A 25,441-nucleotide genomic window follows, 5' to 3' on the forward strand; every position below is an offset into this window, starting at 1 on the left:
CGGTTTTCAAAAGCCAAAACCAAAACCAAACCGTTTCCTACAATGCAGTTTAGTTTCAAAACCGCAAAATCAAATCGTTCGGTGCGGTCCGATTTCGTTCGTGTTTCCGTTTCGGTTTTCGGTTTCCAATGCCCACCCCTAATTATCAGCATAAATGTGGGTCTCAATCTTGCCAAATCAATATTTAACGGTCAAACAAACGGATTGACTAGCAGATGTATGAAATAAATAATAAGTAAATGTATAAGATTGAAATGTTTTAAACATGTTGTATGAGGTTGCAATGCTTAGGGGGTAAACAGTAATTTACCCAAATAAAAACTTGAGGCTCCAGTGCGTTTTCGACTCCAGCGTCTCCTCTCCTGCTTCCTGTGCTCCTGCCTCCACTTCTCCCTCAGTCGGTCAGTCCCTCTCCATCTTTGAGCTTCCTTGGACGGCTGGAATTTTCCATCTCCATCTGCAAGACTCTAATTTTTTCTTCTTCTTTCCTTTTCTTTTACTCTTGTTCGTATCATAATTCAATTTATATGATTGTTTGCAAATTCTAATTTAGGGATTTAGGAGTTGGGGTTTTTTTGAATCGATAGGTGTGCTTTATTTGTAATTTGTAAAGAATCTGATTTTTAATTCCATGATAACTGATGGGATTGTTATCTAATTGATGTATCATGTTTGAATTCTATCGGCAGCTCAGTAAGCTTTTTCCCGAATTCTAATTGATTATCAGACTAAGCTTGCAGATTTGGGGTTTTCAGGTCAGTAAGCTCTCTATTCAAAAGTATTGTGATAGTCAATTACTAGTAGTAATCGAAATCAAAATCCCAAGCCAAGAAAAGAGCAACTCAACAGTCTTCTCCGTGTGTACTCAGTTCATGTTTATTTGTTTTCTTGTTTTTGTCTATAAGTTTGTATGCGTTTTGAGGGGTATAGCTCATTGTGTTGACTAGTTGTATGTTCTTTTGCTGGTCATTGAAATTTACTCATACTGTCGAATTTTGTTCTTGTATAATTGGGCAAGTATGTTGGCTTAAAAGTTAGCCCTATGAAGTTTTAAATCCTGGTTCTGTGTTCATGTTATATGTAGTTATAAGTGGAGATGGGGTTGCTAGTATGGAATGTCTTGATGAGACATAAAATTCTTTGTGTGGATTTAAATTTGCTGATAAGGATATGATATACTTGCATTTTTCGCAAGTAGTAAAGATGGTTAGCTCTTTTAAGAAAATATCTTATTAAACTGATGCGCAAAACAATTCTGATTTACATCATAGCTATCCTTCTTCTTTTCAGGCGGTCGGTCCTCAAGCTTTAGATCCTAACTCATCTGAATCAAGTTTTAAATGCAATTTGAGGATATTGTGTTACTTTTGGAAATAGAGTAGTCATCTGTTTGTTAAAGGAACCACCGTTGAGATTTGATGAATGGTGCTTCAGCATCTAGTAGCTTAAGAGCAGCTTTCTCATACTGTGTGCAGCAAGTCCGTAGTTATGATTATCATAACTATCTTTGCCTCCTCGAACTCCCGCCTCACATGCGGAAGGTTGCATTTGCAGTCCGTGCCTTAAATGTTGAAACAGCTCGTGCTATGGATGTTGCTTCTGATCCCAGGGTTGGTCTTATGCGCCTTGTCTGGTGGCAAGAAGCCATAGATAAGATCTATGCTAACAAGTTAATTGAGCACCCAACAGCTCAAGCCCTGTTGTCAGTGGTACACGAGTACAAAATTAGCAAGGGATGGCTAAAACGGTCTGTAGAAGCTCGGATCAATGATGCAAGAAAGGAGGTTGGTGACACCCCAGAGAAAATTGAAGACTTGGAGAAATATGCTGAAGATACAGTATCGACTATTCTTTACGTGACACTTCAAGCTGGTGGTGTCAACTCCACTGCAGCTGATCATGCAGCATCGCATATTGGTAAAGCAAATGGGCTTCTTTTGCTGATTAAGTCACTGCCATACCATGGTAGCCGCAACAGACATTTTTCTTACATACCAATCAAAGTGGCAGCCAAGCATGGATTGTTGGTTAAGCATGGAGGTCAATCGGAGATTCATTTGGACTCTCGTGAGGGCTTATGTGAAGCTGTTTTTGAGATGGCATCAGTAGCTAATGTCCATTTGCAGAAGGCTCGTGACTTAGCTGGTACAGTACCTGTAGAGGCTCGCCCGGTGCTGCTGCCGGCGGTGCCTGCCCAGGTTCTTTTGGACTCACTGAGACAAGTGAATTTTGATGTGTTTGATCCAAAGTTGGCAAGAGGGATTCATGGCATTCCTCCTTTGTGGTATCAGTTGAAATTAAAGTGGCATTCGTGGAGGGGAAAATACTGAAAGAAATTGCATTTCGCGTACGAGAGTTCTGCTACGGATTATATTCCTTCTCAAGAAGAAACTAGTATACTCATGAGTCCTTGCTAACCAACCTTTCAAGGTACTTTTGACTCTACGTTGTGCTAGTAAATGGGAACGCACTGTGATATTTTTTTTCTTAAATTGTTGATTTTGTTTTTTATTCTTCGAAATCCTATCATTTTTACTCGGTTAAAATTGCTGGTTGATTTTTTATTTTTTTATTTAATTTTATACAAGCTATGGTTGGGGAGGTGGGAATTTCAACAAAAGGACCAAATATCAACGTTGTAGGTGAAAACGAAGAAACAAACAATCTCAAATTAAGAATACAAGAGATTAACGTGGTTCGGCGTAAGGTATGTGTTCACGGGTGAAAGATGGTGAGAAATTTCACTAGACAAACGAATCACCACCCAAATTCTATAAATTACAAACCCTAAATCAAACGAGTAGAGAACCCAAAACAAATTGAGAAGAGTCTCCTGTATTGCTCTTTAATTCACAAACTCACAAATTGATTCTTACCAAAATACTAAACAAAAGGGCCATGAATTTGCCAGAGTCTCAAGACTTTAAATGGTGACCTCCACCAAAAATCCAGTTAGAGAAAACTCTCTAAATCAATGGTCAATGGTGACGGCACACAAAATAAACCAATCCTAAGGTTCTACTAATGGTGCATAGGACTTAGATTACAATGAGAATCTTAATCCTAATTAGAAGTAAATCAAAATCCCAATAAAATAGGTAATTAACAAAATCCCTCTACCAAAGAAGGGATCCAACCAAGAAGTCAAATTCAAACTCAAATAGGGTACCAAAACGAAATAGGTAACACAAACCTTTATACATCATCATAGTTTTGAGCCGTAAATTACAACAGTGAAAACCACAGTTAGGACTTCATGTGCAGGGGTAACTTCTCTTACAATCCACTTTCAAATTGTTTGTTCACTTTTACTCTTAGCAAAACTCATAAACTTAGAAGTTTAAATTTCTATCTTTGTACTTTTCCTTTTGTCCTCATAGTTTGAATATTTTTCGTAGTTTTTCTTTGGGTAAATCTTAGTTTACTACTATCAAGTTTTATGGTTTTTAACATTTGGTACATAAAATTTTTTTCGTCCCAGAGTTATACCTAAAATGTTAATTTTGGGACAGTCTCATATATCTGTTAGTCAAACTATTAACTCTGCTGTTAACTGATGATGTGGCATGCACGTAGACAATGATTGGGCGCCACGTGTCAATATAAGGCCCACATAAATATTAAAAAAGTAAAAAAGTAAAAAAGTAAAAATAAAAAAAATAAAATCTGGGCTCCCGATCCCTCCCTTAGACCATCTCCAACCCTTGGGCTAAAAGCCAAATTTTTTAGCCCGGAAAATTTGGCTTTTAGCCTAGAAACATATTTTCTGCTCCAACCCTTATGCCCTAAAATTTTAGCCCGGAATTATTAAAGAATGAACTTAGGCTAATTTTTTTCTTAAATCAATTTAAAAAAAAAATATGTAGATTATTGTAAATTAATTTTATGAACATTTTAATCTAAAAAAATTTAAATTCCGATAAACATTTGGCATTTAGCCCGGGGGAAAAGCTGGGGGGTATTTGGCCCAGAAATAACATTTGGCATTTAGCCTAAAATTTTAACATGGGTTGGAGAGTGTGGGGGGGTAATTTAGCTTTTAGCCCAGGTTTGGAGATGGTCTTATTCTCCCTCCCTTCTCTTCCCTGCACCCATCGTCCCTGCAAACCCACCCATTCCCTCCCATTCTTAGCTCGAGAGACCACACAACAAACAAGCCCACCTCTCCAATTCTTAGCTCGGCTTTCCCTCTCTAGGATTTGAGAGAGACAGAGAGAGAGATTATGAAGCTCTCGGTTTTGCACCAGAGCTGCCTCACCCGACGGAGCAACACCTTTAGGGGATCGCGCGCCGTTGGTCTCCACATCAAACGGCAAGTTGTCGGCGACGATGTTTTGGCTACTACTCCACGGCCTTATCAGCCTCTTCCTCGGCTTCTGCTTCTCTCGCCTCGTCTTCTTCTTCCTCTTCTCCACCTCATTTTCGAAACTCTATCCGGCGCCGTTTCGAACGGTCGCTGATCTCACCGTCAGTAACCTAGAGCTCCCCGCGAACCCGATCGTGAATTAGGTTTAATTGCGTGCAAGCTTCCTTTAGGGATTATTGTGTAAAATTTCATTGAAAAATGTCCACTGTGAGAAATTAGAAGGAATTATGGTTAGATCTGGTTGTTGGTCTAATACGAATATTGATTTGGGCTAATTGTTTGATTTGAACAGGAAGTCAGCTTAAAACAAACGAAAAAGCCATGTTAATCTAGGTAATTACTTCAACTAATTGGTTATGATTGCGTCAGGTTAATTCATAAAATCATTTATTAAGTCTTTCGATTTTACTTATGATGAGTTTGGAATAGATACTTTCTTTCTTATTTGTTTGATTGGAATGTGATTGGAAGTGGGCAGATGGGTGGAAGAGGAGTGGGTAGATGGGTGGGTGTGCGGGGAGGGTGAGTGTAGAGGAGAGAAGGGAGGGATAAGGAGTGGAATGGGTGGGTTTGCAGGGAGGATGTGATATGATCTGTAAGTAGTGATTAGCTTAATCACTATTAAGGGTTTAATTCTTGGGATTATTAGGCTTATTCCTGTTTTAATGTAGTTTGTTATAATTGTCCAGCTGGCATGATAAGTTGTAACTTGTATAAGAGCACTAGCTCTCAGTATTGTGAAGAGATCAGAATTTACAACAAAGAAATTAAATACAAAAATATTTGGAGCTCTGCTCCTTCATCTCTCATTCCCTCTACTTCCATAGCTTTCTTGTGCTACTTGCAGGTTGATTAAGGGAATTGAGAATTGGATCGTATCAATGGTATCATCCTGCTCGACTCCTGGTTTCCCTCCTGTGCACGACCACCCGACCCGTCTTTCTACCATGGATGCACGCCTCTCAGCTGCACTCGACTTTCTTGTAGCTTCGATGCGTGCTGACCTCCGTGCAATTCGGGATTCTGACTTCGCTTTCTGCAAGGCTGTGGAGTCTGCCGTCGCACCAATCCGCTGTCACCTTGCTCTGTTACGCCATGACTTGGCTCTAGGTGCTGGGGAAGGTTCCGGTCCAGCCTCGATGTCTTTCGATGATGTTGAAATTCCTGATCTCGGTCACCAGAAATTCCACGACTTGGGATACAAGACAGAGAAGGCAGCCCACATCGAATTCCCTCGAAAATCCAAGTCCATTCCATTCCTTCGTTACTTTTATCATCTCCGTTGTTGCAAGCAATGGCAAATTCGCTCGTCCAACCGTCACACTTAAATGATTTTGTATCAGCCACAGTTCCATGGTGGAATGTTGAGAAAACCAGGCCCATTGTGATGGTGACCACAACGCCGCTGCTATTTTCGATTTCAGCAATCTTTAGCACTAAATCAGCCCACGCTCACAGTCACAAACCCGTTTTGAGCACCACGGAAGCTACAATAGTGGCGCATGTTCTGGGTTTCCCTTTCAAGAACGTAGGAGCTACTAAATCTGTAGGTCTCTCTCATACAAACACCATGAAACGTCGCCATGAGGTATTGCGATCTTTGATTTACAATTTGTCACACGGGAAGGTCAAATGGCATTGGATTTTGAATAGTCTACTTGCATGTTATACTGATGGAAATGTGGGCATGAATGATGTTTATTTGAATAAGATTCATAGGTGGGTCGGCCTGTATGAGGTTGGCAAGTTTGTGATGGTTTTTAATGCAGAGAAAGTGCTTGATGAAATAGCTAAGAGACAAAGCGAGGACGCTGCAGGAAACCTCTTCGATCGAATGACCCCTCTTTTTCATAACATGGTTATATGCTCTCAATTCTGCATAAATATAGGTGAATTTTGGAATGGATGGGATCCGGGAGGGGGATTAGCTAAAATTCTAGGCGTGATGCTCTGTTCCAAGAACCACGAGAACCATGGTGACAAGTACCCTCAGTTTTTTAAAACACAGCTACACTTCATTAATCATCCAATGCATTTTACTTGTTTACTACAAGTGATGCAATATGAGAAATCTACTGCTACATGTGAAAGTGTTTTTAATATTTCGGGTGATCGCAACTCCTTTATTGATGCCGGCAATGCGGGGAAACTGGATAAGGTGCTTAATGTGGTAGATTCAATGCTGGATGATGATGGGGTTGAATTCTTTACCAATCCAAATAAGAAGACTATGTTGTTTCTTAATTTAACTGATCTGAAGGTCTTAGTCACTGACAACATCCAAGAGTACGTCAAGTCTGGAAAACATGTGTTGCTGGAATTCTATGCTCCTTGGTGTGGACATTGCAAGAAGTTTCCAATTTTGCATGAAGTTGTTGTCTCAGATGAAAAGGATTCTGATGTCGTTATTGCAAAATTACGAGCCACGGTAAATGGTGTGCCAAGTGACTTCGATGTCAAATATTTCTAGCAGCCTCAACACCTGCAGGACCAGATGCTTGCTCACTTGTGTCTGAAGTTTCGAAAAGATTGGGAAGAATTGCAGCAACTAGAACCCCTTGATTCCCTTCCTAAAACCATCTGCTCGAGTATTTCACATTATCTGTTTTACTCGCTTATAAATGTGGTCTACTTAATTCATGGGGTTTCGAATGACTTGCTTTTTCCGTTGGTCTCTGAGATGAAAGCTATAGGAATTACTTCTTTTGCAAAAGCACCAATGGAATTTCTTAGTCCTGTTGAACTTCAACTAAGAATGGCGTGTATTCTTTTTTATTCATGGGTTGCACTTTTTATGATGGATTAGGCTATCCATGATAGAATCAACGGCATAATCACCTCCATGAATGCACAGATCCCTTACTTCAAGAAAATCTTTTCCATGATTACCAACCATCTAACAAGTTTTTTGAATTTAAAGATTGAGGCCAATCTCCCTTTGAAGAAGGATGGAACAACAACTGCTTCAATCTTAATTCTCTTGTTGGATGGAATGCATTTCAAGAAGTACTTGGAATTCCTTCAGAATTTGGAAGAAATTATAGAGGCATTGGATGGACTAAAGGTTGCGGGAGTTGACCTTGGAGTTGAGATCCCACTTGAACAGATTCCAACTGTCCCAGAGGAAATAACCGATGTATACAGGCAGCTTAACAAGCTAGTTACTGTAGCTTATCAGTTTCTCGAATTAGTGATAGAATACCCAACTCCAACCCTTGGTAAGGTTGCAGATGTTTCTGAAGCTGTTCGACAATATGTATTCAATATTGTCAGAAGTATTTCCCTTGTTGAATCCTTATTTGATGCCTTCAGCCAACAATGGTTTAGTGTGAAGCTTATATATGCATTCTGTTGCTTGTTAATTCTTATCCTTGGAATTGTTGGGATGCACTATGTGGTCAATTTGGTGGGAGGCTCAAAAGAACCTATAAAATCGAGGGCTGCCATTGAGTCCATTGCTTTAGTGTTGGCATATTTCACTAACAAAAGAATTATTACTTTATTGCTTTACTATGGTGGAAGAATTGGTTACGGAAAAGAAAAACGTGAAAGGCTGCTGGGCAAATGGGAAGTTGTGGATGTCAATTATTGTTGCAGGTGTGCTTTATATTTGGTGGACTCCGAAAAGATATATGGCAAACATCACTATAATACTAAGAACTTTCATATGGAAGGCTCGAGCACGGTGTCTTCTAGGAAGCCTGTGATCTTTGCTGACGAGACCTGTGCCACCCAGACTGCTGCACTGGGAAATGCTAATTTTGCACCTGTCTTTGTTCAAGGATTTTTGACTTCTGTGCGCAATCGGTATCAACTGCTTATATGGGCTGTAGTGCATACTGCTGATGAGGGTTTGGAGTCCATAACTGACACAGAGACTGAATTACAGCTGAAGGAGTTAGCTGAGTGTGCCTTTTATGGTACAAATTCTAATCAGCCAGTTCAAATCATGAAAGTGATGGTTCTGCGATTGACTTGCTTGTCAATTTTGTTGGACTCTGGAGACACACGATTTTGTCAAATTCGAAGTGCAGCAACAGTCACTACCCCATTGGACCATTGCAGAAATAAAACAAGTTGTTCTTTCTTTAACCTTAACTCCGCCTATGTAATTTTACATTGCCGGTCCCAAGCCCGGATAAAGGAGGAGGGGGAGGGCGTCAGGTAGTCGACAGCCGGCACTCCATGATCACGTCGAATCCTTATGAAAATGAATCCAGAACAAAATCGCGCTAAAGCTAGGGCGTCACCCGTAAGTGGCGCGCTGTGTGGCCCGAGCACAGTGATAAGTGAGCAAGGGTCGCTGTATCTCCATCGGCACCCGGATGCAGTGTTAAATGAGCAAGGGGGCCGTAGAAACTTCTTTTCGAACGACTCCACTCAAAGTTGTTTGGGAGCATATGCTCCTATCAACTTTACACGGGACACACAAAAGAAGTACTTTGATCCTATTAGACGGGGGAGGGTGAAGAAGCTAGGACAGAAGGGTAGAGTTCAAGAGAGCAAAATGCGTTTAGGAACGTGGAATATAGGAACCTTAACGGGAAAATCTATGGAAGTAGTGGAAGTTATGGTGAGGAGAAGGATAAATATTATGTGCCTACAAGAAACTAAGTGGGTTGGTAGTAAGGCAAAGGATCTAGAAAACTCAGGGTTTAAACTTTGGTATTCGGGCACAAATAGAACGAGAAACGGTGTTGGCATCATCGTGGACAAGACCTTGACACAAGATGTTGTAGATGTCAAGAGGGTAGGAGATAGAATCATGGCAATCAAGATTGTAATAGGACAAGAACTTATCAATGTGATTAGTGCGTACGCACCTCAAGTAGGGTTGGATACGAGTTCGAAGGAGAAATTTTGGGAAGACCTTGGAGACTTGGTGCAAGGAATTGCTCAGACGGAGAAGTTATTTATAGGAGGAGATCTAAATGGACACGTGGGCAAGGAGACAGGCAACTATGGAGGTTTTCATGGTGGCCATGGTTTTGGGGAGAGAAACGAGGATGGGGAAGCTATCTTGGATTTTGCAATGGCATATGATCTCTTCTTAGCCAACACCTTCTTTAAGAAGAGAGAAGAACATGTGATCACCTACAAGAGTGGGTCGTCAAAAACACAAATAGATTTTCTTCTAATGAGGAAAGGGGATCGTATAACTTGTAAGGATTGCAAAGTTATACCAGGAGAGAGCGTGGCTAATCAACATCGCTTGTTGGTGATGGATGTACATATCAAAAGAGGGAGACAAAAGAACAAGACTTGGAAGTGCCCAAGGACTAGATGGTGGAATCTAAAAGAAGAAAAACAAGCCATATTCAAAGAGAAGGTAATCACCCAATGTGTGTGGGATAGAGAGGGGGAAGCTAGCCAAATGTGGGATTCCATGGCTAGTTGTATCCGAAAAGTAGCAAAAGAGGTAATAGGAGAGTCCAAGGGCTTTGCCCCACACCAAAAGGAATCTTGGTGGTGGAATGAGGAGGTACAAACAAAGGTGAAGGCTAAGAAGGAATGTTGTAAAGCCTTATACAAGGAGAGGACCGATGAAAATGGTGAAAGGTATAGAAAAGCGAAGCAAGAGGCGAAGAAAGCGGTCAGAGAAGCTAAGTTAGCGGCTTACGACGATATGTATAAACGACTAGATACCAAAGAAGGAGAGTTGGATATCTATAAACTAGCTAGAGCAAGGGAAAAGAAGACAAGGGACCTAAACCAAGTGAGGTGCATCAAGGATGAGGATGGAAAGGTTCTTGCTACAGAGAACGCGGTTAAAGACAGATGGAGAGGTTATTTTCATAATCTTTTCAATGAAGGACATGAAAGGAGTGCTTCTTTAGGGGAGTTGAGTAACTCAGAAGAGTGTAGAAACTACTCTTTTTATCGTCGAATCCGGAAGGAAGAAGTGGTTGTAGCTTTGAAAAAGATGAAGCATAGAAAAGCAATAGGCCCAGACGATATACCAATCGAAGTGTGGAAAGTTTTGGGAGAGACAGGTATAACATGGCTCACTGACCTTTTCAATAGGATTTTGAAAACGAAGAAGATGCCAAATGAGTGGCGAACGAGCACTTTGGTGCCTATCTACAAGAATAAGGGCGACGTACAAAATTGCATGAACTATAGGGGTATTAAGTTAATGAGTCATACGATGAAGCTCTGGGAGAGAGTCATTGAGTATAGATTGAGGCAAGAGACACGGGTTTCGGACAACCAATTCGGGTTCATGCCAGGGCGCTCAACCATGGAGGCAATCTATCTCTTACGAAGATTGATGGAAAGATATAGAGATGGGAAAAAGGATTTACACATGGTCTTTATAGATTTGGAAAAAGCGTATGATAGGGTCCCAAGAGACATTCTTTGGAGGATCTTAGAGAAGAAAGGAGTACGAGTAGCATATATCCAAGCTATAAAGGATATGTATGAAGGAGCAAAGACTGCCGTAAGAACTCATGAAGGACAAACCGAAAGCTTTCCCATAACTGTAGGATTACATCAAGGCTCATCCTTAAGTCCTTACCTTTTTGCGTTGGTAATGGATGAGTTAACAGGACATATTCAAGATGATATTCCTTGGTGTATGCTTTTCGCAGACGATATAGTGTTGATAGATGAAACTCAGGAAGGGGTAAATGCAAAGCTTAACCTTTGGAGAGAAGTGTTGGAATCTAAAGGTCTTCGCCTAAGCCGATCAAAGACAGAATATATGGAGTGCAAGTTCAGTGCAGATGGAGGCCAAAACGAGTTAGGGGTGAGGATCGGAGATCAAGAAATACCAAAGAGCGACCGTTTTCGTTACCTAGGATCTATCTTGCAAAAGAACGGAGAATTAGATGGAGATCTCAACCATAGAATACAAGCTGGATGGATGAAGTGGAAGAGTGCATCTGGCGTGTTGTGTGACCGCCGTATGCCACTGAAGCTCAAGGGAAAATTTTATAGGACGGCAATAAGGCCGGCGATGCTGTATGGCACAGAATGTTGGGCGGTGAAGCATCAACACGTACACAAAATGGGTGTAGCGGAGATGAGGATGCTTCGTTGGATGTGTGGGCACACGAGAAAGGATAAGATTAGGAATGAGGATATCCGGGGTAAAGTAGGAGTAGCCGAAATTGAAGGAAAGATGAGAGAAAATCGGTTACGGTGGTTTGGACATGTGCAAAGAAGGCATACTGATGCTCCGATTAGAAGATGCGACTATGGGACAGAGGTTCAGGGCCGAAGGGGTAGAGGAAGACCTAGGAAAACTTTGGAAGAGACTTTAAGAAAAGACTTAGAGTACTTGGATCTAACGAAGGACATGACACAGGACCGAGCACAATGGCGTTCTAAGATTCATATAGCCGATCCCACTCAGTGACTTGGATTTTCCAAGTCTCCAACCGAGAAGTTTTCCTCACTCGAAAAATTAAGGGAACACTACCCCAACCTACATGCTCCACTCAGAAAGCTTCAACATACAAGCTTCAACAAAAGAAAATTCAAAGAACTTAGCGAAGAAGGCTTTGGTGTATTTAACACAATACGTTGAAATGAAGGAAAACTTATTTATTGATATCCCCGATAAGCTACAAATATGTACATATACATGAGTCAAAATAAACAAACAAGATGGAGCCTTCACAAAGGTTGCTTAGGAGAAGTCTCAGCAGTCGGTAGAGCCCCAGAAAGAGAAGGCATCGGAGGGGGATCATTCGGAGCCTCAGTACTGGACAGAACCCTAGAAGGAGGAGGCATCAGAGGTTGATCATTTGGAGCTTCATTACGCGGTACAGCCCCAGAAGACGAAGGCAATAAATGCCTTTGGAACAAACCCACAAATCTCTGATGATCAAGTAAAACCTGACCATCAGTTTCCTTCATCTGGTCAAGCTTCCTCTTCATGTTTGTAGCATAGTCATGTGCGAGCCGGTGCAACTGTTTATTCTCATGCTTGAGCCCTCTAATCTCCTGTTTGAGACTCATCACTTCGGCCGCCAATGATTCAACTTGGCGGGTTCGAGCAAATAGGCGTTGGGCCATATTAGACACAGAACCTGCACACTGAACACTGAGAGCCAGTGAATCCTTAACAGCTAACTCATCAGACCGTTTGGAAAGTAGTCTGTTATCTTTGGGAGTGAGAAGGTTCCTGGCCACCACCGCAGCGGTCATATCATTCTTCATCACGGAATCCCCAACGGTAAGAGGACCAGTAGGGGAGACGAAGGATGGGCGCCATATGTTGTCTGGAGAAGGCGGGGCTGCCTCTTCAACAAGGTTCAAGTCAAAACGACGGTCGGAGGGGCCAGACATTTTCAAAGGTATTGAAGAGAGAAGAGGTCGGACAAATCAAGATCTTAGAAGTGCAAGAATGGAGCTTCTACTGGTGGAGATTCAAGTGTGCTTTGGAACTTAATGCCAGCCCCTATAAAAAGCTGCACTCGACGGAGCTTCAGACATCGAAGAGGCGCCTGCTCAGAAATCGAAGAGGCGTTTGTTTTCTCAAAAGCTGGGCTGCTTAGAGACCACGAGGGTTGATCTCATAAATCGAAGAGGTGTTTGCTTTCTCAAAAGTTGGGCTGCTCAAAGACCACGAAAGCCGATCTCAGAAATCGAAGAGGCGCTCGCTTCCTCAAAAGCTGGGCTCCTCAGAGACCACGAGGGCCGATCTCAGAAATCGAAGAGGCACCTACTTTTCCAGCCTTGTTAGCATCTGTCACACGCACACTCAGCTTTGCGGAAATTATGGGCATTCTGTCGAAGACTTCTGGGGAAGTAGAAAACACATGAATCTTACTGTCCAATCACCCACTTCCCACACGCAGCAATAGCTCATGGGTACCACAGATAACTTTGCCAAAGTCCTCTGCCAAAGTTGAGCACATGAAGCTTGCAGCTCCCACTACATCGCTCTGACCAAGAAGGGTAAAAGAATAGCAAAGAAACAGCACTAACAAAGTTTAGACCCATAAATTTTGAAGGTCTAGCTACCATATTATTACCCACAAGGGTAAAGGAACAATACCACTGTTGGATAATTGGAAAGTCCCTGTGTGTCAACCTCTGTGCCTCGTGGCAAGGTAGACTAGCAAACATGCCCAACCTTTACTCACATTCGAGAAAACACTCCCAATAAGATTGCTTGCTCCAAAATCGAAGAGGCACCGTCCTCCGAATCTCGAGAGCCAGACTCCCAACATGACTACTTTCTCAAAAATCGAAGAGAGGGTAAAGGAACAGTACCATTGCTGGATAATTGGAAAGTCCCTGTGTGTCAACCTCTGTGCTTCGTGGCAAGGTAGACTAGCAAACATGCCCAACCTTTACTCACATTCGAGAAAACACTCCCAACAAGATTGCTTGCTCCAAAATCGAAGAGGCACCGCCCTCCGAATCTCGAGAGCCAGACTCCCAACATGATTACTTTCTCAAAAATCGAAGAGACACTACTCCACGAATCTCGAGAGCCAGACCCCCAGCATGATTGCTTTCTCAAAAATCGAAGAGGCATCGTTCTCCGAATCAATCGAAGAGGCGCTCGCTTTCTTAAAAGCTGGGCTGCTCAGAGACCACGAGGGCCGATCTCAGAAATCGAAGAGGCACCTTCTTTTCTAGCCTTGTCAGCACCTGTCACACGCACACTCAACTTTGCGGAAATTATGGGCATTCTGTCGAAGACTTCTGGTGAAGTAGAAAGCACATGAATCTTACTGTTCAATCACCCACTTCCCACACGCAACAATAGCTCATGGGTACCACAGATAACTTTGTCAAAGTCTCTGCCAAAGTTGAGCACGTGAAGCTTGCAGCTCCCACAACATCGCTCTGACCAAGAAAGGTAAAAGAATAGCAAAGAAACAGCACTAACAAAGTTTAGACACATAAATTTTGAAGGTCTAGCTACCATATTATTACCCACAAGGGTAAAGGAACAGTACCACTGCTGGATAATTGGAAAGTCCCTGTGTGTCAACCTCCGTGCTTCGTGGCAAGGTAGACTAGCAAACATGCCCAACCTTTACTCACATCCGAGAAAACACTCCCAACAAGATTGCTTACTCCAAAATCGAAGAGGCACCGCCTTCCGAATCTCGAGAGCCAGACTCCCAACATGATTACTTTCTCAAAAATCGAAGAGACACAGCTCCCCGAATCTCGAGAGCCAGACCCCCACCATGATTGCTTTCTCAAAAATCGAAGAAGCATCGTTCTCCGAATCTCGAGAGCCAGATACCACATACCACTTTTTCAAAGTGCTCTGACAGAGTTAAAACATGTGAAGCTGGCAGCTCCCACTACCGTGCTATGACCAAGCAGGGTAAAGGAATAGCATTACTAGTTGTTAGGGAGACTCCTATATATGTCGACCTCCATCCCCAACGGACAGGCAGACCTGCAAAAATGCTCAACCCTTCCTCATATCTGAGAGGGCACTCCCAACGAAGCCTTTCGAAATATTCAGCTTTCTTTCCCCCCGATAATACCTCTGCAAACAAGCTATACTAGAGCAAGAATATCTCATATCATCAGGGTTAAAAGCAAGAGTATCCCATATCATGCTTTTTCCCTGTCTTTTCCTTTGGCCTTGTTTTTACCTGCAAGACAAGGAGAAAGAGAGCAATCAGTCAGCACTTGAAATCAAGCTCCCAGCCAGGAACTGACAGCCTGGAACCCCTTACCTGATTACTTACCTGGCATTGCTCTCAAGTATTCATCTTCAACATCTTATGTTGCCAGGGAAGATACCGCATCTGCTTGAGGAACAGATAGGGCAAGTGCGAAGGATACAAGGAAGCATGTGGAGACAAGCGTAACAGCACACGTGCCGATCCATCCATTACTCTGTCAAAAGCAAAAGTATCCCATATCAGCAGGGTCGAACGTACTCTAGATTTGATTGACTTGTTTTGACCCTCAAATTCTTCAGTCGGCCTTATACTCTGAAGGAAACCAGAAAACCCTCCAGCTCAGTTCAAGAATAAGCCTGTGGAAAGTTACTTCTTCAAAAGCAAAAGTATCCCATATCATCTCTTCTCATTTTTCTTCTCTTTATCCTTCATGCTGCTGCAAGATGGGGAGAAGGTGAACAATCAGCCGGAGCTCTGATTGCTTACCTTGTCTGTCACCTCTTTCAGCAAATCCCCTAGCTCGGCGACTTGGGGGACTCCTACTACATGGTTTGTATCGCGCTTGACCAAGCCTGAAACTACAAGTAAGCTTCAAGTGAAATTGATACATTACCTTGTGCATCTCCACCAGTTAAAGATACCACCCCTGGATGGAGGAAGAGTACTTCCAGAGAAGCTGCCACATCTACCTATGAGACAGATAAGGCAAGTCAAGATGATACCACACTCCGATACTTAGAAGTTTCGTGATTACGAGATCATTCTCCCACAATATTTCCTAATGTCATTTGTACTCTAATGTCATTTGTACTAAATCATTCACTTGTACTCACTAAAGGAGAGCTTGAACCTATGTACTTGTGTAAACCCTTCACAATTAATGAGAACTCTTCTATTCCGTGGACGTAGCCAATCTGGGTGAACCACGTACATCTTGTGTTTGCTTTCCTATCTCTATCCATTTATATACTTATCCACACTAATGACCGGAGCAATTTAGCGAAGATCACAAAAAGCGACCGTTTTCGCTACCTAGGATCTATCTTACAAGAGAACGGAGAATTAGACGGAGATCTCAACCATAGAATACGAGCTGGATGGATGAAGTGTAAGAGTGCATCCAGCATGTTGTGTGACCGTCGTAGGCCACTGAAGCTCAAGGGAAAATTTTATAAGACGGCAATAAGGCCAGCGATGTTGTATGGCACAGAATGTTGGGCGGTGAAACATCAACACGTACACAAAATGGGTGTAGCAGAGATGAGGATGCTTCGTGGGATGTGTGGGCACACGAGAAAGGATAAGATTGAGAATGAGGATATCCGAGGTAAAGTAGGAGTAGCCGAAATTGAAGGAAAGATGAGAGAAAATCGGTTCCGGTGATTTGGACATGTGCAAAGAAGGCCGACTGACGCTCCGGTTCGAAGATGTGACTACGGGACAGAGGTTCAGGGCCGAAGGGGTAGAGGAAGACCTAGGAAAACTTTGGAAGAGACTCTAAGAAAAGGCTTAGAGTACTTGGATCGAACGGAGGACATGACACAAAACCGAGCGCAATGGCGTTCTAGGATTCATATAGCCGACCCCACTTAGTGGGAAAAGGTTTTGTTGTTGTTGTTGTTGTTGTTGTTGTTCTTTCTTTAACCTTGAGGACAAGGTTGTTCTTTAAGGGGGGGATAATGATATGATCTGTAAGTAGTGATTAGCTTAATCACTATTAAGGGTTTAATTCTTGGGATTATTAGGCTTATTCCTGTTTTAATGTAGTTTGTTATAATTGTCCAGCTGGCATGATAAGTTGTAACTTGTATAAGAGCACTAGCTCTCAGTATTGTGAGGAGATCAGAATTTACAACAAAGAAATTAAATACAAAAATATTTGGAGCTTTGCTCTTTCATCTCTCCTTCCCTCTTCTTCCATAGCTTTCTTGTGCTACTTGCAGGTTGATTAAGGGAATTGGATCGTATCAGGATGGGTGCATGGAAAAGAAGGGAGGGAGAAGGAGGGAAGGGACGGGTTGATGGCAAAATCTGGGTGTGGGTGGGAGGATGGGAATAGGGGGATTTGGGGAAGACAATATGGGTTTTGCATTTTTTTATTTATTTTTTATTTTTTAAAACTTTTCTTTAAATAATTATTTTTTTGAATTTTGAATTTTCACGTAGCCCCTTTAATAACATGTGGGGTTCAGTTATTGTGACAGCCGGTCCCTGATTTTAAGAGTTTTTAAAGTTTTAATAAAGGATTTTTCAAAAATGCATTTTGAGGCACACGCATTAGTTGAGGTTAATCGCCGTGTCGTGCCATCTAAGATTTGTTTTCTTGGCATATCCTCGTAGTACTTGTCTCTACGGAAGCGTGAGCGCAGACGGTCCGTTATTTGGAGTTATAACGAAAAAGATTTTAAAGTTTGAAGTTTGGGCATTTTATGAATTTTATTATTAAAATTTGGATGGCTTGGATGTAAGGAAATAAAAAAATAAAATAAAATAAAAAGATGTTGAAAGGTTTTTGTGTGTGTATGTATGTGAAGAAAAGAAGAGGAGAAACAGAAAGGAGAAGAGAAGGGCAAGCTACCCAATCCGAACAGGAGAGGGAGGAGTTGGGCCAACCAGAAAGAAGAGAAGGTGGAGGACCAATCAGAGGGAGAAGAAAGGAGGGAAAGGAGGGAGAGTGGTGAACGGGGGGAAAAGGAGGAAACAGGTCATCCTTGACCCGTGCCTTCAAACCGGCGGTTTCTCGCCGTTCTCGTTCAATTTTCCAACGAATTGGATCAAGGTGCCACTCCCAATCAACACCTAGGCCTTCTCTCTTCATGTTTCACCCCAAAAATCATGAAATTTGATGGTGGTTTGGTGAAAACGCACCCGTGGGTGCCGCGACTTTCTTGTTCAAATTCTTCAAATTTTGAAATGTTTTCTTTCAATTACTAACACCATTAGCATTCCCTTAGGACCTAGAACAAAGCCCAAGCATTGATTTGGACGGTGGAGTTGATTTGAAGGTCGAATTGAAAACACCCAATTCTAGGGTTCTTCACGGTTTTGGAAACATTGGAGCTCTTCCAGGCCAAATTGGCCTTGGCTTTAGGTATAAAGTTTACTCTACTCGTTGAGATCTTCAAATCTGCAAATTTTGGTAATTGTTGGAAATAGTTGGATTTTCCGGCGAACCGGGGCGGCGGACCGCCACACGCGGCGGCCCGTGCGGCGGCGCATGGCCAATGGCCCGCCAATGTCATTCTTAGCATTTGTTTAAGGTTCTAGGTTCAGTTTTGATAATTGATGGACGTAAATTGAGTAATTGAACCTAAGTTCGTCTCGATTCGTGGTTAGGTGAAAATGTGAATTGACGATCCGACCGTTGGATTGTCACCAAACTTTGATACATTGTAATACATAATATTTGAGGATTATAGGAACTTACGGATCAGGAATTCGATTTACGGATCTTTCGGAATTGGAGTTGTAAGTTCATAAAATAGAATGTTAACCGTCACTTGGTTTTGGAAATTGGCGGAGATCCGACCGTTGGATGGTAATGAAATTTTAGGATGTTGTCCTAGAAGTATATTGTGGACCTCTGGAAGTTATGGATTTGAAATCTGAGTTGTAGATCTTCCGGATCGAACTACGTAGTGACGTGTTTTATATACGTTATATATTCTATCGATATGAATTCTGAGGTTGGATTTGATTATTGTTCTAGGCGCCGATCGTCATGACACCTTGATATGTGGTGCTAGGGAGTTGTTGGGTGAACTCCAGGTGAGTGGGCAGTTTTGTTTTCAGTATATACCTATAGACTATTAATTTTCCTAGAAATTGAATTTATATGAAAGTATGTTTTCAAACGCCATGCATGCATATTATGAATTATATGAATTGATATTGATGCATATATATATATGAATTGGTGCTGTGGACGCACATGTGAGTATCAGGTGAGTGTTATGTTAATCATGTGAATCATCGATAATGTGAATTGTGTTGAGAACTCATAACCTGCACCCCGGTGTTAGTGCTTATATTATTCACCGCACCGCACGCTCACCTTGGATTCAAGTAGGTGCATGTCATACAGACCATGAGAGGGTTCCGACATGCTAGTCGTACAGACCACTAGAGGTGGTTTCGACTAGTAGGTGACCTTAGATTACGCGCGCAGATGATTGATGAGAGAAGCACTAGAGCGTATCATTACACCATCCTTGTCGTACAGACTACTTCAGGTAGTTCCGACTTATGTGCAGAGTAGTGCCGTACAGGCCACCGTGGTGACTTCGGCTAGGTTGGATGTTGAGCTATGGAATCAACCGTACAGGACCAACTGTAGGGTCTCCGGTTGATTCATTATGTCACCTGTTATTTTGATGCATCCGCGTTTTGTTATTGACATTTATGGCATGGCATATTCCTGGATTTGTGATAGATTGGTGATTTGTGACGTATGAGGTTTTATATACTATTATGTTATTTTCTGGGAAAGTATACAGGTTTTACAGTGAGGGGTTAGAAATGTTTTAAATGAAATGTTTTCGAAAAACTTTGTTTTACTGACCCACTCAATTTTGTTTTACGCCCCTCCAGGTTCCAGATAGCAGAGCTTTGGTGGCCACGAGGAATCCAACGGTGTTCTGACAGAATTCACAAAAGTAGGACTCACCCTCGGGTGTTTCATCTTAGTAATTGTTTTTTTTTAAAAGCTTCCGAATTGTGTAAATGGTTACGTCACTCTCACGTGATGGCCAGCATGCCCTCCTTCGGGATGGGGTGCGTCAGTTATTATCCATATAAACGTCACATCATCAGTTAACAACAGAGTTAACAATTTGACTAACGGATGTATGAGATTGTCCCAAAATTAACACTTTAGATATGATTCTGGAATTAAAAAAACTTCATGTACCAAATGTTGAAAACCACGAAACTTGAGGGTAGTAAATTGATATTTACCCTTTTTTATTTGTCATCATTGTAATAAAATACTAAAACTAAAAAGCTTCAATCCATCCTGTTATGTGCAAATCAAATCATGACCCTACAAGAGCTCGAATAAAAGTTTATTAAATGCACAAGCTAGATTAATCATTGAAAACAAATATTGTCTGCCTAATATATTATATTTTTTTAATTTGTTGATCAAAAGATTTATATTTAAATCAACAGGTGGGAGGAAGAAATTGGTATCGACTTAAGACTTTTGACTGTTAATTAAAAAATGATAACACTAGATCGTAGTGTTAAGTGACATCTAATACATAATTTTAAGATTAATAATGACATTATTGATAGATTTCAATCTTTGGTAGGAAAAGATATATTCCTATATGCTTCATGATTATTCATGTTTCGGTTTCATACAACTCGAAAGAAAAGTAAAAGAATGCATGACTTCATATAATTTGTTAATTAATCATCTCGCAAGTTGCATTTGGATTGAAACCCAAAACTATTAGTTTAGATTTAACCTAGCCCATGTATCTTTCTTTATAATAAGGTGGGGGAATACATGCTTCAATAGAAAATGATATCCAACAACAACAACAACAACAAAGCCTTTTCCCACTAAGTGGGGTCGGCTATATGAATCCTAGAACGCCATTGCGCTCGGTTTTGTGTCATGTCCTCCGTTAGATCCAAGTACTCTAAGTCTTTTCTTAGGGTCTCTTCCAAAGTTTTCCTAGGTCTTCCTCTACCCCTTCGGCCCTGAACCTCTATCCCGTAGTCACATCTTCGAACCGGAGCGTCAGTATGCCTTCTTTGCAGATGTCCAAACTCATTTGTGTACGTGTTGATGCTTCACCACCCAACATTCTGTGCCAACAACATCGCCTGCCTTATTGCCGTCCTATAAAATTTTCCCTTGAGCTTCAGTGGCCTACATCGGTCACACAACACGCCGGATGCACTCTTCCACTTCATCCATCCAGCTTGTATTCTATGGTTGAGATCTCTATCTAATTCTCCGTTCTTTTGCAAGATAGATCCTAGGTAGTGAAAACGGTCGCTCTTTGGTATTTCCTGATCTCTGATCCTCACCCTTAACTCATTTTGGCCTCTATTTGCACTGAACTTGCACTCCATATATTCTGTCTTTGATCAGCTTAGGCGAAGACCTTTAGATTCCAACACTTCTCTCCAAAGGTTAAGCTTCGCATTTACCCCTCCTGAGTTTCATCTATCAACACTATATCGTTTGCGAAAAGCATACACCAAGGAATATCATCTTGAATATGTCCTGTTAACTCATCCATTACCAACGCAAAAAGGTAAGGACTTAAGGATTGTTGATGCACAAAATCAGTGAGGACTTTTGTACAACAGAAAGTATTAAGTGTGTGATCTTCGCTAGATTGCTCTGGTCATTAGTGTGGATAAGTATGTAAATGGATAGAGACAGGAAAGCAAACACAAGATGTACGTGGTTCACCCAGATTGGCTACGTCCACGGAGTATAGGAGTTCTCATTAATTGTGAAGGGTTTACACAAGTACATAGGTTCAAGCTCTCCTTTAGTGAGTACAAGTGAATGATTTAGTACAAATGGTATTAGGAAATATTGTGGGAGAATGATCTTGTAATCATGAAACTTCTAAGTACCGAAGTGTGGTATCGTCTTCACTTGCCTTATCTGTCTCATAGGTAGATGTGGCATCTTCTTTGGAAGTACTCTTCCTCCATCCAGGGGTGGTATCTTTAACTGGTGGAGATGCACAAGGTAATGTATCAATTTCACTTGAAGCTTACTTGTAGTTTTAGGCTTGGTCAAACGCGATACAAACCATGTAGTAGGAGTCCCCCAAGTCGCCGAGCTAGGGGATCTGCTGAAAGAGGTGACAGACAACGTAAGCAATCAGAGCTCCAAGCAATCAGTCCCAGATCAAAAGTTTGATTTCGAGTTCCAGCTGATTGTTCTCATTCTCCCAATCTTGCAGGCGGCATGAAGGATAAAGAGAAGAAAAAGGAGAATAGATGATATGAGATACTTTTGCTTTTGAAGAAGTAACTTTCCACAGGCTTATTCTTGAACTAGGCCAGAGGGTTTTTTGGTTTCCTCCAGAGTATAAGGCCGACTGAAGAATTTGAGGGTCAAAACAAGTCCATCAAATCTAGAGTACGTTCGACCCTGCTGATATGGGATACTTTTGCTGTTGACAAAGTAGTGGATGTATCGGCACGTGTTCTGTTACGCTTGTCTCCACATGCTTCATTGTATCCTTCTCACTTTCCCTATCTGTTCCTCAGGCAGATGTGGTATCTTCTCTGGAAGCATAAGATGTTGAAGATGAGTACTTGAGAGCAATGCCAGGTAAGTAATTAGGTAAGGGGTTCCAGGCAGTCAGTTCCTGACTGGAAGCTTGATTCCAAGTGTTGACTGATTGCTCTCTTTCTCCTTGTCTTGCAGGTAAGAACAAGGCTAAAGGAAAAGACAGGGAAAAAGCATGATATGGGATACTCTTGCTTTTAACCTTGATGATATGAGATATTCTTGCTCTGGTGTAGCTTGTTTGCAGAGGTATTATCGGGGGGAAAGAAAGCTGAGTATTTCGAGAGGCTTCGTTGGGAGTGCCCTCTCAGATATGAGGAAGGGTTGAGCATTTTTGCAGGTCTACCTGTCCATTGAGGATGAAGGTCGACATATATAGGAGTCTCCCTAACAACAAGTAGTAATGTTATTCCTTTACCCTGCTTGGTCATAGCACGGTAGTGGGAGCTGCCAGCTTCACGTGTGTCAGAGCACTTTGAAAAAGTGGTCTGTGGTATCTGGAAAGCTGATGTTGTGTGTAAAGATTACAGACAAGCTTTATCCAAGGAGATCTGGCTCTCGAAGTTGAGAAAGCGGTGCCTCTTCGGTTTTCGAACAAGCAATCCTGTCGGGGATCTGGCTCTTAAGATTCGGAGAACGGTGCCTCTTCGATTTTTGAGAAAGCAATCCTGCTGGGAGTCTGGCTCTCGAGATTCGGAGAGCGGCGTCTCTTCGATTTTTGAGAAAGTAATCATGTTGGGAGTCTGGCTCTCGAGATTTGGAGGGCGGTGCCTCTTCGATTTTGGAGCAAGCAATCTTGTTGGGAGTGTTTTCTCGAATGTGAGTAAAGGTTGGGCATGTTTGCTAGTCTACCTTGCCACGGAGCACATAGGTTGACACACAGGGACTTTCCAATTATCCAGCAGTGGTGCTATTCCTTTACCCTTGTGGGTAATAATATGGTAGCTAGACCTTCAAAATTTATGTGTCTAAACTTTGTTAGTGCTGTTTCTTTGCTATTCTTTTACCCTTCTTGGTCATAGCGATGTAGTGGGAGCTGTAAGCTTCACGTGTCTAAACTTTGTCAGAGATCTTTGGCAAAGTTATCTGTGGTACCCATGAGCTGATGGTGCGTGTGGAAAGTGGATGATTGAACAGTAAGATTCACGTGCTTTCTACTTCATCAGAAATCTTCAACAGAATGCCCGTAATTTCAGCAAAGTTGAGTGTGCTGACAAGGCTGAAAAAAGCAGGTTCCTCTTCGATTTCTGAGATCGGCCCTCATGGTCTCTGAGTAGCCCAACTTTTGAGAAAGCAAGTGCCTCTTCGATTTCTGAGATAGACCTTCATGGTCTTTGAGCAGCCCAGCTTTTGAGAAAACAAACGCCTCTTCGATTTTCTGAGATTGGCCTTTGTGGTCTTTGAGCAGCCCAGCTTTTGAGAAAGCAAACGCCTCTTCGATTTCTGGGCAGGCGCCTCTTCGATTTTTGAAGCTCCGTCGAGTGCAGATTTTTATAGAGGCTTGCATTAAGTTCCAAAGCACACTTGAATCTCTAACAGTAGAAGCTCCATTGTTTCACTTCTAAGATCTTGATTTGTCCGACCTCTTCTTTCTTCAACACCTTTGAAAATGTCTGGCCCTTCCGACCGTCGTTTTGACTTGAACCTTGTTGAAGAGGCAGCCACGCTTTCTCCAGACAACATATGGCGCCCATTCTTCTTATCCCCTACGGGTCCTCTTACCGTTGGGGATTCCGTGATGATGAATGATATGACCGCTGCTGTGGTGGCCAAGAACCTTCTCATTCCCAAAGATAACATACTACTTTCTAAACGGTCTGATGAGTTGGCTGTTAAGGATTCTCTGGTTCTGAGTGTTCAGTGTGCAGGTTCTGTGTCTAATATGGCCCAATGCCTATTTGCTCGAACCCGCCAAGTTGAATCATTGGCGGCTGAAGTGATGAGTCTCAAACAGGAGATTAGAGGGCTCAAGCATGAGAATAAACAGTTGCACCGACTCGCACATGACTATGCTACAAACATGAAGAGGAAGCTTGACCAGATGAAGGAATCCGATGGTCAGGTTTTACTTGATCATCAGTGGTTTGTGGGTTTGTTCCAAAGGCATTTATTGCCTTCATCTTCTAGGGCTGTACCGCATAATGAAGCTCCAAATGATCAACCTCTGATGCCTCCTCCTTCTAGGGTTCTGTCCAGTACTGAGGCTCCGAATGATCCCCCTCCGGTGCCTTCTCTTTCTGGGGCTCTACCGACTGCTGAGACTTCTCCTAAGCAACCTTTGTAACTTATCGGAGATATCAATAAATAAGCTTTGCTTCATTTCAACGTATTGTGTTAACTACACCAAAGCCTTCTTCACTGAGTGGGGTCGGCTATATGAATCTTAGAACGCCATTGTGCTCGGTCCTGTGTCATGTCCTCCGTTAGATCCAAGTACTTTAAGTCTTTTCTTAGAGTCTTTTCCAAAGTTTTCCTAGGTCTTCCTCTACCCCTTCGGCCCTGAACCTCTGTCCCATAGTTGCATATTCTAACCGGAGCGTCAGTAGGCCTTCTTTGCACATGTCCAAACCACCGTAACCGATTTTCTCTCAGCTTTCCTACAATTTCGGCTACTCCTACTTTACCTCGGATATCCTCATTCCTAATCTTATCCTTTCTCGTGTGCCCACATATCCAACGAAGCATCCTCATCTCTGCTACACCCATTTTGTGTACATGTTAATGCTTCACCGCCCAACATTCTGTGCCATACAGCATCGCCGGCCTTATTGCTGTCCTATAAAATTTTTCCTTGAGCTTTAGTGGCATACGGCGGTCACACAACACGCCAGATGCACTCTTCCACTTCATCCATCCAGTTTGTATTCTATGGTTGAGATCTCCATCTAATTCTCCGTTCTTTTGCAAGATAGATCTTAAGTAGTGAAAACGATCGCTCTTTGGTATTTCCTGATCTCCGATCCTCACCCCTAACTCATTTTGGCCTCCATTTGCACTGAACTTGCACTCCATATATTCTGTCTTTGATCGGCTTAGGTGAAGACCTTTAGATTCCAACACTTCTCTCCAAAGGTTAAGCTTCGTATTTACTCCTTCCTGAGTTTCATCTATCAACACTATATCGTCTGCGAAAAGCATACTCCAAGGAATATCATCTTGAATATGTCCTATTAACTCATCCATTACCAACGC

The 25,441-nt window shown here is 42.1% G+C and overlaps 1 protein-coding gene across 11 annotated transcripts; it reads left to right on the top strand.

Annotated features, from left to right (window-relative positions):
• The first annotated feature begins 274 nt into the window (after positions 1-274).
• LOC103433083 (uncharacterized) lies at positions 275-19,819 on the top strand. 11 transcript variants are annotated; one of them, XR_011579659.1, is made up of 6 exons: positions 305-401; positions 690-755; positions 1,291-2,430; positions 4,659-4,699; positions 18,689-18,747; positions 19,570-19,819. XR_011579659.1 is itself a non-coding variant. In XM_008371306.4 (3 exons), exon 3 carries the CDS (start codon positions 1,419-1,421, stop codon positions 2,328-2,330), a length of 912 nt encoding a protein of 303 aa, XP_008369528.1. In that variant the 5' UTR covers positions 292-401; positions 690-755; positions 1,291-1,418; the 3' UTR covers positions 2,331-2,546. The 11 variants fall into 11 exon arrangements, 3 of the variants coding, with proteins under 3 accessions (XP_008369529.1, XP_008369528.1, XP_017187069.1); XR_003772617.2 differs by lacking the exon at positions 18,689-18,747; XR_011579660.1 differs by lacking the exon at positions 4,659-4,699.
• The last annotated feature ends 5,622 nt before the right edge of the window (positions 19,820-25,441 follow it).

This window comes from Malus domestica, chromosome 04 (genome assembly GCF_042453785.1).
Source record: "Malus domestica chromosome 04, GDT2T_hap1".
Taxonomy (NCBI): domain Eukaryota; kingdom Viridiplantae; phylum Streptophyta; class Magnoliopsida; order Rosales; family Rosaceae; genus Malus; species Malus domestica.

Excerpts from the sequence above, each read along its gene's own strand:
- LOC103433083 (XM_008371307.4), top strand. The coding sequence starts at position 1,419 with ATGAATGGTGCTTCAGCATCTAGTAGCTTAAGAGCAGCTTTCTCATAC.